General features: G+C 40.0%; 1 protein-coding gene across 1 annotated transcript in view; it reads right to left on the minus strand.

Annotated features, from left to right (window-relative positions):
• ola1 (Obg-like ATPase 1) overlaps positions 1–5,216 on the minus strand; it is an 18,912-nt gene extending 13,696 nt beyond the window's left edge. The window contains exons 1-3 of the mRNA XM_062041369.1: positions 5,041–5,216; positions 4,663–4,760; positions 1–90 (exon numbers count right to left, since the gene is read on the minus strand). The exon at positions 1–90 is cut by the window's left edge and continues 54 nt beyond it. Coding sequence (XP_061897353.1) covers positions 1–90; positions 4,663–4,760 — 188 coding nt within the window. The 5' untranslated portion in view covers positions 5,041–5,216. The remainder of the gene's footprint in view (positions 91–4,662; positions 4,761–5,040) is intronic.
• Positions 5,217–17,123: the final 11,907 nt, after the last annotated feature.

The following is a 17,123-nucleotide window of genomic DNA, read 5'->3' on the forward strand; positions in this document are numbered from 1 at the left end:
ACTCGGCTCTCATTGGGGTCGATGGTGCAGAAGGGGAAGTTCTCCGCTGCCGCTTGACTTTTGGTCAACACGTTGAAAAAGGTGGATTTCCTGCAACACACAAAAATGTGTAATAATAAATATCAGATGATCGGCAACCTCAGAGATAACCTGTGTGTACCACCTACACTGCAAAAACTGAAATCTAAGATTGAATATCTCAAATAAGGGTGAGATTTGCTTATTTTCTGTCTGATAAGATACTTCTTCTCACTAAGCAGATTTTATGTTAGAGCGTTTTACTTGTTTTAAGTGTTTTGGTCCTAAATGATCTCAGTAAGATATTACAGGTTGTTGCTGAGATTTGATGACCTATATTGAGTAAAACATGCTTGAAACTAGAATATTAACTGTTGCAAAGCTGTGTCATCAACACTCACAAGTATAAAACTGCTTTTTCAAAGTAAGAATTTCTTATTTCAAGCATGAAATAAAAAATCATGACCTTGACACAATTGTGTCTCATAATTAAAACAGATTAGAATCAGAATCAGAATAGTTTTATTGCCATTGTTTGAGAACGGGTTCACAAACTAGGAATTTCTCTTGGTGCAAACGTGCGACATAAAAACATATAACACATATTTGGTAATAAAAAGAGCTGTAACTGAGCTATCAGATAGACTTAGAAGGAATTCAAGGAATTCAAGGAGCTGCTGTTAGGAGTTATTGTTCATTTGCCTGATGGCCGAGGGGAAAAAACTGTTCAGGTGGCGGGAGGTATGGGTCTGGATGGAGCGTAGTCAAATGGACTTTGCTGTTTTATTATCAATGAAACAATAGAAAACACATACTCATAAAGTAGTACAGTTGGCACAGTATAGCAAACTGACAGTTAATATTTAAACATTTAACATTTTGAAAACAATTTTGAACAGAAATAGTTCATGCACATTCAGATAAATTCTTCAAAACTACAATTTAAAAATTTTTGGCCGGGGGCCGGGCTGTATATATATGCGCACTAATTGACTGAAAGAGCACGCACTTGACGCGATGATGTCATGTTATCGATGGAAAAATGCCTTTTTAGACAATATGATTTGCCTGAGCGGCTAGGAGACCCCGAGAGTAACAAGCGGTTGCCTTTCCATTAAGAACAATAAATCAGTTTTTAGTGTAAGTTTGCTGGTTTCAAGAAATGTAATGCCAAGCGCATATCTTTATGTCAAGATCATGGCACTAGCATTTACTTAATTTAAGAATACTTTCCAACATATTGAGCAAAAAGGTCACTTTTTTTTCTACCAAGAAAAGTGCACTTGTTATTAGTGAGAAAATACTTTTTTAAAGGTATTTTTGGGTTCATTGAGCTTAGCTAATTAGGGACAGAGTCCCTTTGGGACAGAGTACCCTATTGTATTTCTAGCGTTTTATTATTATTATACCGTCGCCTCTTTGAGCTGTAATTTGACCCCCTTAACATGCTTCAAAACTCACCAAATTGGACACACACATCAGGACTGGCGAAAATTGCCATCTAATCAAAACACCAAACCCCAAAACTCAAAATTGCACTATAGCGCCCCCTAGGAAGAAAACACAGACAAAACTGCCTGTAACTCCCAGTAGGAATGTCGTAGAGACGTGAAACAAAAACCCCTATGTAGGTCTCACTTAGACCTATATTTCATACACTGACCACCCCCAGCAAAAATCAACAGGAACTTTGCAATTCCCCCTTCAAAACAAATGTGTAAAAACAGTCACCTTTTTTCAAACATTATCTCCTCTGAGCGCGTTTGTCGTGTCGGCTTCAAATTAGCACAGGAGAGAGATTGAACCCTTCTGATTAAAAGTTGATGAAAGAGTTTTAATTACTGCTTCGGTTTGGATTTTATGAGCCCTCAAAGTCGGTCCCGTCCATCGCTGCTTGCAGCTTTAATTAGGGACGAGTCCCTTTGGGACAGAAGACCCTATTGTATTTCTAGTTAGGGTCCGCACAGGACCTTTTCAAAAGGAATCCCAAAGGGAGTCCTTTTGCAATGGGACGAAAGGACCCTATTGAAATTGTAAGGTTTTATTATTATTCTTTATTATTAGGGTCCGCACAGGACCTTTTCAAAAGGAATCCCAAAGGGAGTCCTTTTGCAATGGGACGAAAGGACCCTATTGAAATTGTAAGGTTTTATTATTATTATTCTTTCTTCCGCACCGTCGCGCACTACTTAGCCCCCCTTAACATGCTTCAAAACTCACCAAATTTGACATACACATTAAACCCCGGGTACAGCACACTTTAGTGGTAAAAAAAAATACCAAAAATCAACATTGCTCTCTAGCGCCCCCTAGGAAGAAAAATGCCTCTAACTCCCACTAGGAAGGTCGTAGAGACATGAAACAAAAACCTGTATGTAGGTCTCAGTTAGACCTACAATTCATAATTTCACTTCTTCGGGCGAAAACCAACAGGAAGTTGGCTATTTCCCCTTCAAGACAAAAAATGACTAAAAACACTCATTTTTGATTTTTGACCTCTAATTTGACCCCCTTAAAATACTTCAAAACTCACCAAACTTCTCACACACATCGGCACTGGTGGAAACTGTGATCTAAAAAAAAAACCGAATCCCAAAACTCAAAATTGTGCTCTACATAATTTTTGGAAAAAACTGACAAAAAACTGCTCCTAAGAGGAAAACTCTGACAAAACTGCTTGTAACTTCCGGTAAGAACGTCGTAGAGACATGAAAAAAATACCTCTATGTAGGTCTCATTTAGACCTACGTTTCATACATTGACACCCTTCAGCAAAAATCAACAGGAAGTTTGTTATCTCCATTTCAAAACAACATTTTTGTACCAAACGGTCACCAAACATCAAACATTATCTCCTCTGAGCGCGTTTGTCGTTTCGGCTTCAAACTGCTACAGGAGAGAGATTGAACCCTTCTGATTAAAAGTTGACGACGGCGTTGAGATTAGTGCTACCGTTTTGATTTTACGAGCCTTCAAAGACCCGCAGCACTGATGCTGCTACGGTGCCAAAAATGACAACGAAACTGCGATTAGACCTTCTTTGGCCTCAATACACACAATAGCCTATAATGACAATGTGAAATGGATCCGCTGCTGTGATTTTACGCACCTTCAAAGAAAACAACCACTGTGCCGCAGCACCTAGGAAAAAAACACAGACACAACTTCCTCTAACTCCCAGTACCAATATCGTAGAGACACGAAACAAAAACCTCTATGTAGGTCTCACTCAGGACTACCACTGGACAAAAGTATTGGACACCTAGGACTAGCACCTGCCAGAAGGCGGACCCGACCAATGCTGCTTGCAGCTTTAATTATTATTATTATTCCGCAGCTTTGCGCACTACTTAGACCCCCTTAACATACTTCAAAACTCACCAAATTTTTTACACACATCCAAAAAGTGTGCCAGCAGACTTTAATATAAAAACCTAACCCCAAAACACAAAATTGAGCTCTAGCGCCCCCTAGGAAAAAAAAAAAACAGACTGCCTCTAACTCCCACTAGGAAGGTCGTAGAGACATGAAACAAAAACCTGTATGTAGGTCTGCTCTAGACCTACAACTCATAATGACACATTCTCGGGCGAAAATCAACAGGAAATTGGCAATTTACCTTTTTTGACAAAAATGTACTAAAAACACTGTTTTTTACATCTTTGACCTCTAATTTGACCCCCTTAAAATACTTCAAAACTCACCAAACTTCGCACACACATTGGGACTGGTAGAAATTGCGATCTCAAAAAAAAACCGAACCCCGAAACTCAAAATTGTGCTCTAGAGCAATTTTTTAATAAAACAGAGAAAAAAATGCTTTTTAGAGGAAAACTCAGACAAAACTGCTTATAACTTCCGGTAGGAACGTCGTATCGACATGAAACAAATACTTCTACGTAGGTCTCATTTAGACCTACATTTCATACATTGACACCCTTCAGCAAAAATCAACAGGAAGTTTGTTATCTCCATTTCAAAACAACATTTTTGTACCAAACGGTCACCAAACATCAAACATTATCTCCTCTGAGCGCGTTTGTCGTTTTGGCTTCAAACTGCTACAGGAGAGAGATTGAACCCTTCTGATTAAAAGTTGACGACGGCGTTGAGATTAGTGCTACCGTTTTGATTTTACGAGCCTTCAAAGACCCGCAGCACTAAAGTTGCTACGGTGCCAAAAATGACAACGAAACTGCGATTAGACCTTCTTTGGCCTCAATACACACAATAGCCTATAATGACAATGTGAACTCAGACACAACTTCCTCTAACTCCCAGTACCAATATCGTAGAGACACGAAACAAAAACCTCTATGTAGGTCTCACTCAGGACTACCACTGGACAAAAGTATTGGACACCTAGGACTAGCACCTGCCAGAAGGCGGACCCGACCAATGCTGCTTGCAGCTTTAATTTTACTTGTTTTGGAAAGTATTGACAAGCCAACATTTCTTTTCTATTGTCAGATAATTTTGCTTAGTTCAAATAAAATGCCCCTAACTTTTTGTATTTTTTTTTCTTGTTTTTGAACACTGACTTTTTGCAGTGTACCCAACATTTATCAATCCCAAATTTCTTACCTAACGTTTAAATCGTATATACACACATGGCAACCTCACAGATGATGTAAATGCACTCACCCAACATTTGGCAACCCCACAATTCCAATTTTAAGCGATGTTCCAAATCGTCCAATCAACTGTGGCTGCTTTGGGGCTTCGCCCTTCTTCGGCGGCATCTGCACAGAGTTGCGTCAGCTTTAGTTTTCACATACAACAACACCATCCTGACAAACCGTGATAGTTTTTTAAGTCAAATAAAGGTAGTTTGAGCTCCACAAGACTGTGCTGCTTAGCTAGCTTCATTCAAACGCGACATGCCAACGTTAGCAGGCGGCTAACAGGAGTCACTCCTGAGTATCCATTCCGTCCCTCCGCGTCGCCAACAACTGTTTGCTTTAGTACTTTAAAATGACATTTTCGAGAGTTTTTAGCACATACACTTGTGGAATTGTGTACCTTTAACTCTGTTTTCCGGTTACAGACAACGTGCCCTACACTTCAGCGATAGCCGCTTACACGGACCACTCCAGTGGAAAGGCAGTATTTTTCTTCTTCTTCTCTTTTTCAATGACGGTTGGCAAACAACCTGGTCGTGCGTGTTACCGCCACCTATTGATACGTAGTGTGAATCACGTTTACACAGACCACTCCAGTGGAAAGACAGTATTCTTCTTGTTCTTCTCTTTTCTAATGAGGGTTGGCAAACAACCTGGTGGTGCGCGTTACCGCCACCTATTGATATTGACTTAGACTTAGACCAGGGGTGTCCACTGAGGGCCGCACACTGAAAAATCAAAGCAAGCGGGGGTCATTTTGATGTTTTTTATTTTAAAAACCAATACAATATATGTATAAAAAATATACATTTAGGCCTCCACTCAAGCTTGATACCGGGGACTCCAAAAGGTTTAGGTTCAAAAAAATAAAAAAAATGTCATTATTTATTATTATTATTATTATTCAAAGTTTAAATATCTAGATCAACATTAGGTATATCTGTCAATATAACGTTTTTTTTTTTTTTTAATTTAAGTTGTATGCCCTTTTTGTCAAAGAAAACCCTTTTTTTTTTATGGAAAAAACACAAAATATGAAATATTTTCCCCCAATAAAATTTTAAAGTGGAACATTTCAGATTATATAATAATTGGAGCTCAAAATATAACTCATAACACCATTGATTTTAATTTATTATTATTTTTTGAGCAATGACACTTAAAAAAAAAAAAAAAGTCCCACTAAAATGATTGGGGATCCAAAAGGGTCCTGCTCAGTGAAGTGTTAAAAAATAAATCGTAATTTTTTTTAAAACTGTTAAACGTCTCGAGATCAACTTCAGATCTATCCGTCAATTATAACTTGTATTGTTGTTTATTATGTTCCTTGTTTGTTAATTTTAGGCCCTTCTTTTAAAAAAACAAAAAAACATTGTTTTTTATATGGCAAACACAAAATATGCAACATTTTCCCCAAAAAATATCTCAAAGTGGAATATTTAATGTGACCTAATTGGAGCCTTGAATAGGTCAATAATTCATAATAACATTGTTTTTGATTCATAATTATGTTTTAAAGAAAGAAACGGCCTGCATGCCAGCTTAGTGTTATTAGAGTCAACATAGCAACATTTTATTGTCACCTGTTTACTCTTTTATACCACTTTTTATGTTTTTTATTTTTTTTAATCGTATTTTTAGAATGTGCCGTGGGGCCGTTAAAAAATTACCTGCGGGCCGCAAATGGCCCCCGGGCCGCACTTTGGACATCCCTGACTTAGACAAATTTTATTGAACCTCAAGGGAAATTGTTCCACACAGTAGCTCAGTTACAATGATGGAAAGTGTAATGATGGAAAGGACAATGCAGGTATAAATAGACTTTTTGATTGATTGAAACTTTTATTAGTAGATTGCACAGTGAAGTACAGATTCCGTACAATTGACCACTAAATGGTAACACCCGAATAAGTTTTTCAACTTCTTTAAGTCGGGGTCCACTTAAATTGATACATGATACAGATATATACTATCAAATATATACTAACATCATAATACAGTCATCACACAAGATAATCATCAGAGTATATACATTGAATTATTTACATTATTTACAATCCGGGGTGTGGGATATGGAGGGGGGTTAGGTTTGGTTGGTATCAACACTTCAGTCATCAACAATCAGCATCAACAATTGCATCATCAAAGAAATGGATATTGAAACAGTGTAGGTCTGACTTGGTAGGATATGATCAGAAAGTATAAGAAAACGTGTCTACATTTAATATATCTATATAACATATATACGTAATATTTACATAATATATGTACAGTTTATTATATATACTGATATATTATATTATGTCTATATCATATATACAATATATAACAACAATATGTAGTGTGAATCAAACTTCTTCTTCTTCTTCTTTTTTCTACTGAGGGTTGGCAAACAACCTTGTAGTGCGCGTTACCGCCACCTATTGATATGGAGTGTGAATCAAGTTTTTTTTTTTTTTTTTTTTTAATAAATTGCATCATTTACAAACAATTGAGAAATAATAATTATCAAAATAAGTACAAAAACAGTACAAAACAGCGCCAGGGGGTTGTAAACTCAATAAAGTAACTAAAATAGAATGCAATATATATATATATATATATATATATATATATATATATATATATATATATATATATATATATATATATATATATATATATATATATATATATATATATATATATATATATATAACAAAGTGCAAAGCCATAGGCTCACACAAGTTCAGTATATCATTTAAATTTGGAACACAGCATCATCGAAGCATTTAAGTCCCATCTTAAAGCTCATTTGTATACTCTAGCCATTCAATAGACCCCCCTTTTAGACCAGTTGATCTACCGTTTCTTTTCTGCTCTGCCCCTCTCTCCTTTGTGGAGGTGGAGGGGGGGGGCACAGATTCGGTGACCACAGATGACGCGCTAGCTGTCCAAAGTCGGGACTTGGGTTGGACCGCTCATCTGTGCATCAGTTGGGGACGTCTCTGCGCTGCTGACCTGTCTCCGCACAAGATGGTCTCCTGCTGGCCCCACTATAGACTGGACTCTCACTATTATGTTAGATCAACTATGGACTGGACTCCCACTATTATGTTAGATCAACTATGGACTGGACTCTCACTATTATGTTAGATCAACTATGGACTGTACTCTCACTTTTATGTTAGATCCACTATGGACTGGACTCTCACTATTATGTTAGATCCACTACGGACTGGACTCTCACTTTTATGTTGGATCCACTATGGACTGGACTCTCACTTTTATGTTAGATCCACTATGGACTGGACTCTCACTATTATGTTAGATCCACTATGGACTGGACTCTCACTATTATGTTGGATCCACTATGGACTGGACTCTCACTTTTATGTTAGATCCACTATGGACTGGACTCTCACTATTATGTTAGATCCACTATGGAGGTGGAGGGGGGGGGCACAGATTCGGTGACCACAGATGACGCGCTAGCTGTCCAAAGTCGGGACTTGGGTTGGACCGCTCATCTGTGCATCAGTTGGGGACGTCTCTGCGCTGCTGACCTGTCTCCGCACAAGATGGTCTCCTGCTGGCCCCACTATAGACTGGACTCTCACTATTATGTTAGATCAACTATGGACTGGACTCCCACTATTATGTTGGATCAACTATGGACTGGACTCTCACTATTATGTTAGATCAACTATGGACTGTACTCTCACTTTTATGTTAGATCCACTATGGACTGGACTCTCACTATTATGTTAGATCCACTACGGACTGGACTCTCACTTTTATGTTGGATCCACTATGGACTGGACTCTCACTTTTATGTTAGATCCACTATGGACTGGACTCTCACTATTATGTTAGATCAGGGGTGGGCAATTAATTTTTACCGGGGGCCGCATGAGCAACCTGAGCACTGCTGGGGGGCCACACTGACAATATTTCAATTAAATTTTGCTCAAATTATTTTTGATATACCGTAAGATAGATAATAATAATAATAATATTTTCATTTAACCTAACTTATCTTTATACAAAAGCAGATGGCTTTTGATGGTTTTATTTTTAACACTTTCTTACACAACACTTCCTGATGTATATTACAATACAAAAATTTCAATTTCTGTCACTTTATCCTGCATCCTCTTTGTTGTAAAACCTTTATTTAACCAGATAAGAAAACATTGTGAACGTAGCACGCCTGTAAGGTGATTGGCGAAGAAGGAGGAAGCGTTGCTGTTGCGGAAATGAGGAGTGAGGATTGGTTTTCCTTTTGGAAAGAACGAGATAAGTTGAGCTGTGTTAGTATAGCATGCTCAATAAAAGTTTAAAAAGTGCATCAGACTTGGTGTGCACTTCTTCTGGACGCTACAATTGATGTCAGAAGTGGGATGAAATGCCTCCCAGTTCGCCTTGCCATCAAACCTGGGAGTCTTCATTGAGGGCGGAATTCCCCCCGTGGCAAGCAGCGTGGCTGCACCTGTAAACACTCTCTCTCTCTCTCTCTCTCTCTCTCTCTCTCTCTCTCTTTGCGGCGAGCTCCTCACGTGGCACGTACCTCCCGATGACGTAGCACACAAACAGTGCAGTATGCGCAAAGTTTTACTTCTGCCACCAATTGTAGTGTCCAGAAGAAGTGCACATCAAGTCTGACGCTCCTTTTAAACTTTTATTGAGCAAGCTATACTAACACAGCTCAACATATCTCGTTCCTTCCACACGCACGTCTCCTCACTCCTCATTTACGCAACTCAAGAAGACAACATCTACTTCAGCAGGTCGTTACACTATATTCTTTAAACACAGCAACGTGTGTACCACAAATAAGCACACAGCTTTACCTTTACTTGTCTTGTTGAAAACACGCCATTCGTCATCAACTTTTCTCTTTTTAGTCGCTGTGCGCCTTCCCTCACAGGACATACGCACAATAACACTTTTCAAAATAAAAGCAGCACAGTTGTATTGCACGCACGACAAAGATGTTTTTTTAAATTTATTTTGTAATTTGAGATTGCCGCTGCGCGCACGAGCATACGTCCACACGGAAGTAATACAAATAACGCTTTTCAAAACAAAAGCAGCACCGTTGTATTGCACACTCGAAATAGATGCTTTTTAAAATTTATTTTGTAATTTATAATTGGCCTCACGCGGGCCGGACAGGGACGTACAAAGGGCCGGATGCGGCCCGCGGGCCGCACAATGCCCAGGTCTGTGTTAGATCCACTATGGACTGGACTCTCACTATTATGTTGGATCCACTATGGACTGGACTCCCACTATTATGTTGGATCAACTATGGACTGGACTCTCACTATTATGTTAGATCAACTATGGACTGGACTCCCACTATTATGTTGGATCAACTATGGACTGGACTCTCATTATTATGTTAGATCAACTATGGACTGTACTCTCACTTTTATGTTAGATCCACTATGGACTGGACTCTCACTATTATGTTAGATCCACTACGGACTGGACTCTCACTTTTATGTTGGATCCACTATGGACTGGACTCTCACTTTTATGTTAGATCCACTATGGACTGGACTCTCACTATTATGTTAGATCCACTATGGACTGGACTCTCACTATTATGTTGGATCCACTATGGACTGGACTCTCACTTTTATGTTAGATCCACTATGGACTGGACTCTCACTATTATGTTAGATCCACTATGGACTGGACTCTCACTATTATGTTAGATCCACTATGGACTGGACTCTCACTATTATGTTAGATCCACTATGGACTGGACTCTCACTATTATGTTAGATCCACTATGGACTGGACTCTCACTATTATGTTAGATCCACTATGGACTTGACTCTCACTATTATGTTGGATCCACTATGGACTTGACTCTCACTATTATGTTAGATCCACTATGGACTGGACTCTCACTATTATGTTAGATCCACTACGGACTGGACTCTCACTTTTATGTTGGATCCACTATGGACTGGACTCTCACTTTTATGTTAGATCCACTATGGACTGGACTCTCACTATTATGTTAGATCCACTATGGACTGGACTCTCACTATTATGTTAGATCCACTATGGACTGGACTCTCACTATTATGTTAGATCCACTATGGACTGGACTCTCACTTTTATGTTAGATCCACTATGGACTGGACTCTCACTATTATGTTAGATCCACTATGGACTGGACTCTCACTATTATGTTAGATCCACTATGGACTGGACTCTCACTTTTATGTTGGATCCACTATGGACTGGACTCTCACAGTATTATGTTGGATCCACTATGGACTGGACTCTCACTATTATGTTAGATCCACTATGGACTGGACTCTCACTATTATGTTAGATCCGCTATGGACTGGACTCTCACTATTATGTTAGATCCACTATGGACTGGACGCTCACTATTATGTTAGATCCACTATGGACTGGACTCTCACTTTTATGTTGGATCCACTATGGACTGGACTCTCACTATTATGTTAGATCCGCTATGGACTGGACTCTCACTATTATGTTAGATCCACTATGGACTGGACGCTCACTATTATGTTAGATCCACTATGGACTGGACTCTCACTTTTATGTTGGATCCACTATGGACTGGACTCTCACTATTATGTTAGATCCGCTATGGACTGGACTCTCACTATTATGTTAGATCCACTATGGACTGGACGCTCACTATTATGTTAGATCCACTATGGACTGGACTCTCACTATTATGTTAGACCCACTATGGACTGGACTCTCACTATTATGTTAGATCCACTATGGACTGGACTCTCACTTTTATGTTGGATCCACTATGGACTGGACTCTCACTATTATGTTGGATCCACTATGGACTGGACTCTCACTATTATGTTGGATCCACTATGGACTGGACTCTCACTATTATGTTAGATCCACTATGGACTGGACTCTCACAGTATTATGCTAGATCCACTATGGACTGGACTCCCACTATTATGTTAGATCCACTATGGACTGGACTCTCACTATTATGTTAGATCCACTATGGACTGGACTCTCACTATTATGTTAGATCCACTATGGACTGGACTCTCACAGTATTATGCTAGATCCACTATGGACTGGACTCTCACTATTATGCTAGATGCACTATGGACTGGACTCTCACAGTATTATGCTACATCCACTATGGACTGGACTCTCACTATTATGTTAGATCCACTATGGACTGGACTCTCACTTTTATGTTAGATCTACTATGGACTGGACTCTCACTTTTATGTTAGATCTACTATGGACTGGACTCTCACTATTATGTTAGATCCACTATGGACTGGACTCTCACTATTATGTTAGATCCACTATGGACTGGACTCTCACTTTTATGTTAGATCCACTATGGACTGGACTCTCACTATTATGTTAGATCCACTATGGACTGGACTCCCACTATTATGTTAGATCCACTATGGACTGGACTCTCACTATTATGTTAGATCCACTATGGACTGGACTCCCACTATTATGTTAGATCCACTATGGACTGGACTCTCACTATTATGTTAGATCCACTATGGGCTGGACTCTCACAATATTATGCTAGATCCACTCGACGTCCATTGCACCGGTCGCCCCACAACTGCGGTCCTCTCCAAGGTTTCTCATTGTCATCCCATTGGGTTGAGTTTTTTCTTGCCCTGATGTGGGATTGATTGATTGATTGAGACTTTTATTAGTAGATTACACAGTGAAGTACATATTCCATACAATTGACCACTAAATGGTAACACCCGAATAAGTTTTTCAACTTGTTTAAAGTCGGGGTCCACTTAAATTTATTCATGATACAGATATATACTATCATCATGTAGACTGTGTAGACTAACCTTCTCTTTCACAAACTTATTTTGTCATTATTTCTCTATCTCTATTATATTTCCTACACCGTATTATGTCATGCTCTACATCAGGGGTGTCAAACATACGGCCCACGGGCCGGATCAGGCCAGCGAGCAGGTTTTACCCGACCCGTGGGAGGACAGTATGAAAATGAGCCGAAATTTTTGAATGAAAGAAACTGCTGTTATAAATGTGTCCACTAGATGTCACAATCACCATGAATTGATTAACGTGGAGGCCTACTGAAATGAATTTTTTTTATTTAAACGGGGATAGCAGATCTATTCTATGTGTCATACTTGATCATTTCGCGATATTGCCATATTTTTGCTGAAAGGATTTAGTATAGAACAACGACGATAAAGATTGCAACTTTTGGTATCTGATAAAAAAAAGGCTTGCACCTACCGGAAGTAGCGTGACGTAGTCAGTTGAACATATACGCAAAGTTCCCTATTGTTTACAATGATGGCCGCATGAAGTGAGAGAGATTCGGACCGAGAAAGCGACAATTTCCCCATTAATTTGAGCGAGGATGAAAGATTTGTGGATGAGTAAAGTGCAAGTGAAGGACTAGTGGGGAGTTGAAGCTATTCAGATAGGGAAGATGCTGTGAGAGCCGGGGGTGACCTGATATTCAGCTGGGAATGACTACAACAGTAAATAAACACAAGACGTATATATACTCTATTAGCCACAACACAACCAGGCTTATATTTAATATGCCACAAATTAATCCTGCATAAAAACACCTGCGTGTTTGTTATGCTAGCTCCTAGCTCCTCTGCTAGCTCCTAGCTCCATAGAACACGCCAATACAATTCAAACACCTGATCAACACACACAATCACTCAGCCCAAAAGACCGTTTACCTAACCCAAGGTTCATAAAGCTTATATATTTTTAAAAAGTTACGTACGTGACGCGCACATACGGTCAAGTTATCGAATGTTTAGCAGCCAAGGCTGCATACTCACGGTACCTGATATTCAGCTGGGAATGACTACAACAGTAAATAAACACAAGACATATATATACTCTATTAGCCACAACACAACCAGGCTTATATTTAATATGCCACAAATTAATCCTGCATAATAACACCTGCGTGTTTGTTATGCTAGCTCCTAGCTCCTCTGCTAGCTCCTAGCTCCATAGAACACGCCAATACAATTCAAACACCCGATCAACACACACAATCACTCAGCCCAAAAGACCGTTCACCTAACCCAAGGTTCATAAAGCTTATATATTTTTAAAAAGTTACATACGTGACGCGCACGTACGGTACGTGTTATGCTAGCTCCTAGCTCCTCTGCTAGCTCCTAGCTCCATAGAACACGCCAATACAATTCAAACACATGATCAACACACACAATCACTCAGCCCAAAAGACCGTTCACCTAACCCAAGGTTCATAAAGCTTATATATTTTTAAAAAAGTTACGTACATACGCAAAAAAAAGCCAAAGCTGCATACTCACAGTAGCACGTCTGCGTCTTTGTCATCCAAATCAAAGTAATCCTGGTAAGAGTCTGTGTTGTCCCAGTTCTCTACAGGCGTCTGTGTATCCAAATCAAAAGTCCTCCTGGTTAGAGTCTCTGTTATCCGAGTTCTTCCATCTTGACTGCATCTTTCGGGAATGTAAACAAAGAAGCGCCGGCTGTGTACTGTTGTGGCTGACTACGTTCGAAAAATACGTCCATTTCGCACCGACAACTTTCTTCTTTGCTTGCTCGGCTTCCTTCTCCATAATGCAATGAACATGATTGAAACAGATTCACGAACACAGATGTCCAGAATACTGTGGAATTATGAAATGAAAACAGAGCTTTTTCGTATCGGCTTCAATGTGGAAGGCATACCCGTGTTCGCCGGGCTACGTCACACGCATACGTCACACGCAGAGGCGTTTCGAACCGGAAGTTTAGCGGCAAATTTAAAATGTCACTTTATAAGTTAACCCGGCCGTATTGGCATGTGTTATAATGTTAAGATTTCATCATTGATATATAAACTATCAGACTGCGTGGTCGGTAGTAGTGGGTTTCAGTAGGCCTTTAAACAAGTTGAAAAACTTATTCGGGTGTTACCATTTAGTGGTCAATTGTACAGAATATGTACTGTACTGTGTAATCTACTAATAAAAGTTTCTATCATTCATCCATCCATCCATTTTTTACCGCGTGTCCCTTTTTTAATCAATCAAAAATAGCAATTATTTGTATCTCTGTAGATTATGCTACATATGTAAAAAGGGACAAGCGGTATAAAATGGATGGATGAATGTAAAAAAAAATTAAACCACATGATGTTAGTACACTAGTCGAGGAACATTAGCAAACTACATAAATAACATTTTGTAATTTGATATTGATATTATTTTTTTATCTTGATAGATTGAAAATTAACACCAATGAGTTGACTGATCACATAATTTATTCAGAAAGTATAAATCACGACAAATAAAGTGTAAAAAAACAATAACAACATTATGATTTGTACATTTTCAGAATATGCTTGTTCTATTTTAAAGTTGTCTTTATTTTGAAGTTATCGTGCTGTGATTTTACCAGTCCGGCCCACTTGGGAGTAGATTTTTCTCCAAGTGGCCCCCAATCTAAAATAAGTTTGACACCCCTGCTCTACATTCTCTATTTGATTACAATCGTCACAAAGCCCTGTGCTATTTTCCCCCAATAATTTCAACTAGAAAATTCCAGTGGAAATTTTGATGGGCCTGCTATCTGTGCCCTGGACCTCTGGCCGGGGGTCGTTGGAAGCCGCCGTACTTTGAAGATGGTCCTGAGTGTCCGAATACGAGAGTTTTAGGTGTAATTGTACACAATGAGCTCCAGAGCTAGCCTAAAACATTAGCATTGGCACATTAAAATGCTAACACTTAGCATGTGCGCTAAAGATGGCATGCTAACAGTTAGCATGTCCCACATTTCAAGTAACACGGCTGTACGGTGAATGGATGGAGAAATAGAGAGAAAAGTGTCAAATTAAATGGAAAAGTTAGCATGCTTAAGTTAGCTTGCTAGCATCCCGTCGATTGTATGCTAACAGTTAACAAGTGTTGCAAAACTAACTCAAAAAGTTGGCATGCTAATTTTAACATGCTAGCAAGCTAACGTTAGCATGCTATCAGTTAGCATGTGTCATATGACTGTAAGGTGTATGGCTGTTGTTGTGTATTGAGCTGTATGTTTTGTCTGCATGGTTACACCCAGTGACCACCAGGGGGAGTGCCAGGTGGGTTCATATATGTTGGGTTGGACTTCCGTTCAGTGTGTGGAAATAAAGCTGTCTAACGTCTACACCAGCTCCCGACTCGGCTCTCGTGATTACATAGATAAGGTGAAATATAAGTATGACTGTTAGTGTTACATACTAACAGTCAGTATACAATAATTGGCGACGAGCACGGATGCGCCTGCCGACGGATTAAGAGGCGGGTGGCGGCGAATCCGCGGAGTTTATCGACGGCTAGCGTTAGCTTAGCTTGGTTAGCATTAGCTCCGCGTAGCAGCGGGGGTACGGCTCACGTCGGGACGACCTGCGAGCATGGCGGGCATCCTGGGACAGATGGACGCCTTTGATGAGTCGACGGAGCAGTGGTCGACATACGTGGAGAGGTTTGAGCACTTCGTGGCAGCAAATGGACTGAATGAGGGGAGGAAGCTGCCGGTGTTTTTCAGCGTGATGGGACCGGCGACGTACGGTCTACTGCGCAGCCTCATCGCCCCAGAGAAGCCGGGCACGAAAACGTATGATGAGGTAGTGACATTGTTGCAAGCACATTTCTCCCCAAAGCCCATAGTGATAGCGGAGAGATATAGATTTCATAAGAGAGATCAGGGGGAGGGGGAAACTATTACACAGTATATAACAGATCTAAAAAAATTATCAGAGCACTGTGAATTTGGAGCTTACCTGCAGGATGCACTAAGAGACAGGTGGGGACCGAAGACAACACATCTTTTTGGGGTTAAAAAGGGACAGAAAACGAAAGGAAAATTCAAAAAGAGGGCCGATCAGGTAGAGGCGGAGACTAAGCCCAGCGACCCAGAGACAACAGATTCAGATGGGGTGGGAGGCTTACATGTAGTGGAGGTAGAAAAAAGCGTTAAACATGATAACGCTGCGTCAGCGATTAACTGGGTTAGACCCAAAGTGGAGGGACAAACTATAGAAATGGTGTTAGACACAGGTGCGGCAGTGTCGATCATTTCAGAAAAACTATACAATGCTAAATTTAGCCAGTTACGCCTCCGTACCACCAACCTACTGTTGAGATCGTATACAGGGCAGGTTATGACCCCCTTGGGGGTAATAAAAGTAGACGTGCGTCTCAACAGACAACGGGCACGTCTCCCCCTGTATGTGGTTAAGGGTGACGCTCTCTCTCTTTTTGGACGAGAATGGTTGCGAAAAGTAAAGTTAGATTGGACAATGATTAAAACTGTTCGAGCTACACATCCCATACAGGAAGACCGCACAATGGCGACAGTACTAGACAGCCATGCCAGGGTGTTCCAAGAAGGTCTAGGTACACTAAAGGGCTTTGAGGTGGCGTTAACCCTCAAGCCGGCGCATCAACCGAAGTTCTT

Source organism: Entelurus aequoreus, linkage group LG03 (assembly GCF_033978785.1).
Source record: "Entelurus aequoreus isolate RoL-2023_Sb linkage group LG03, RoL_Eaeq_v1.1, whole genome shotgun sequence".
NCBI lineage: Eukaryota > Metazoa > Chordata > Actinopteri > Syngnathiformes > Syngnathidae > Entelurus > Entelurus aequoreus.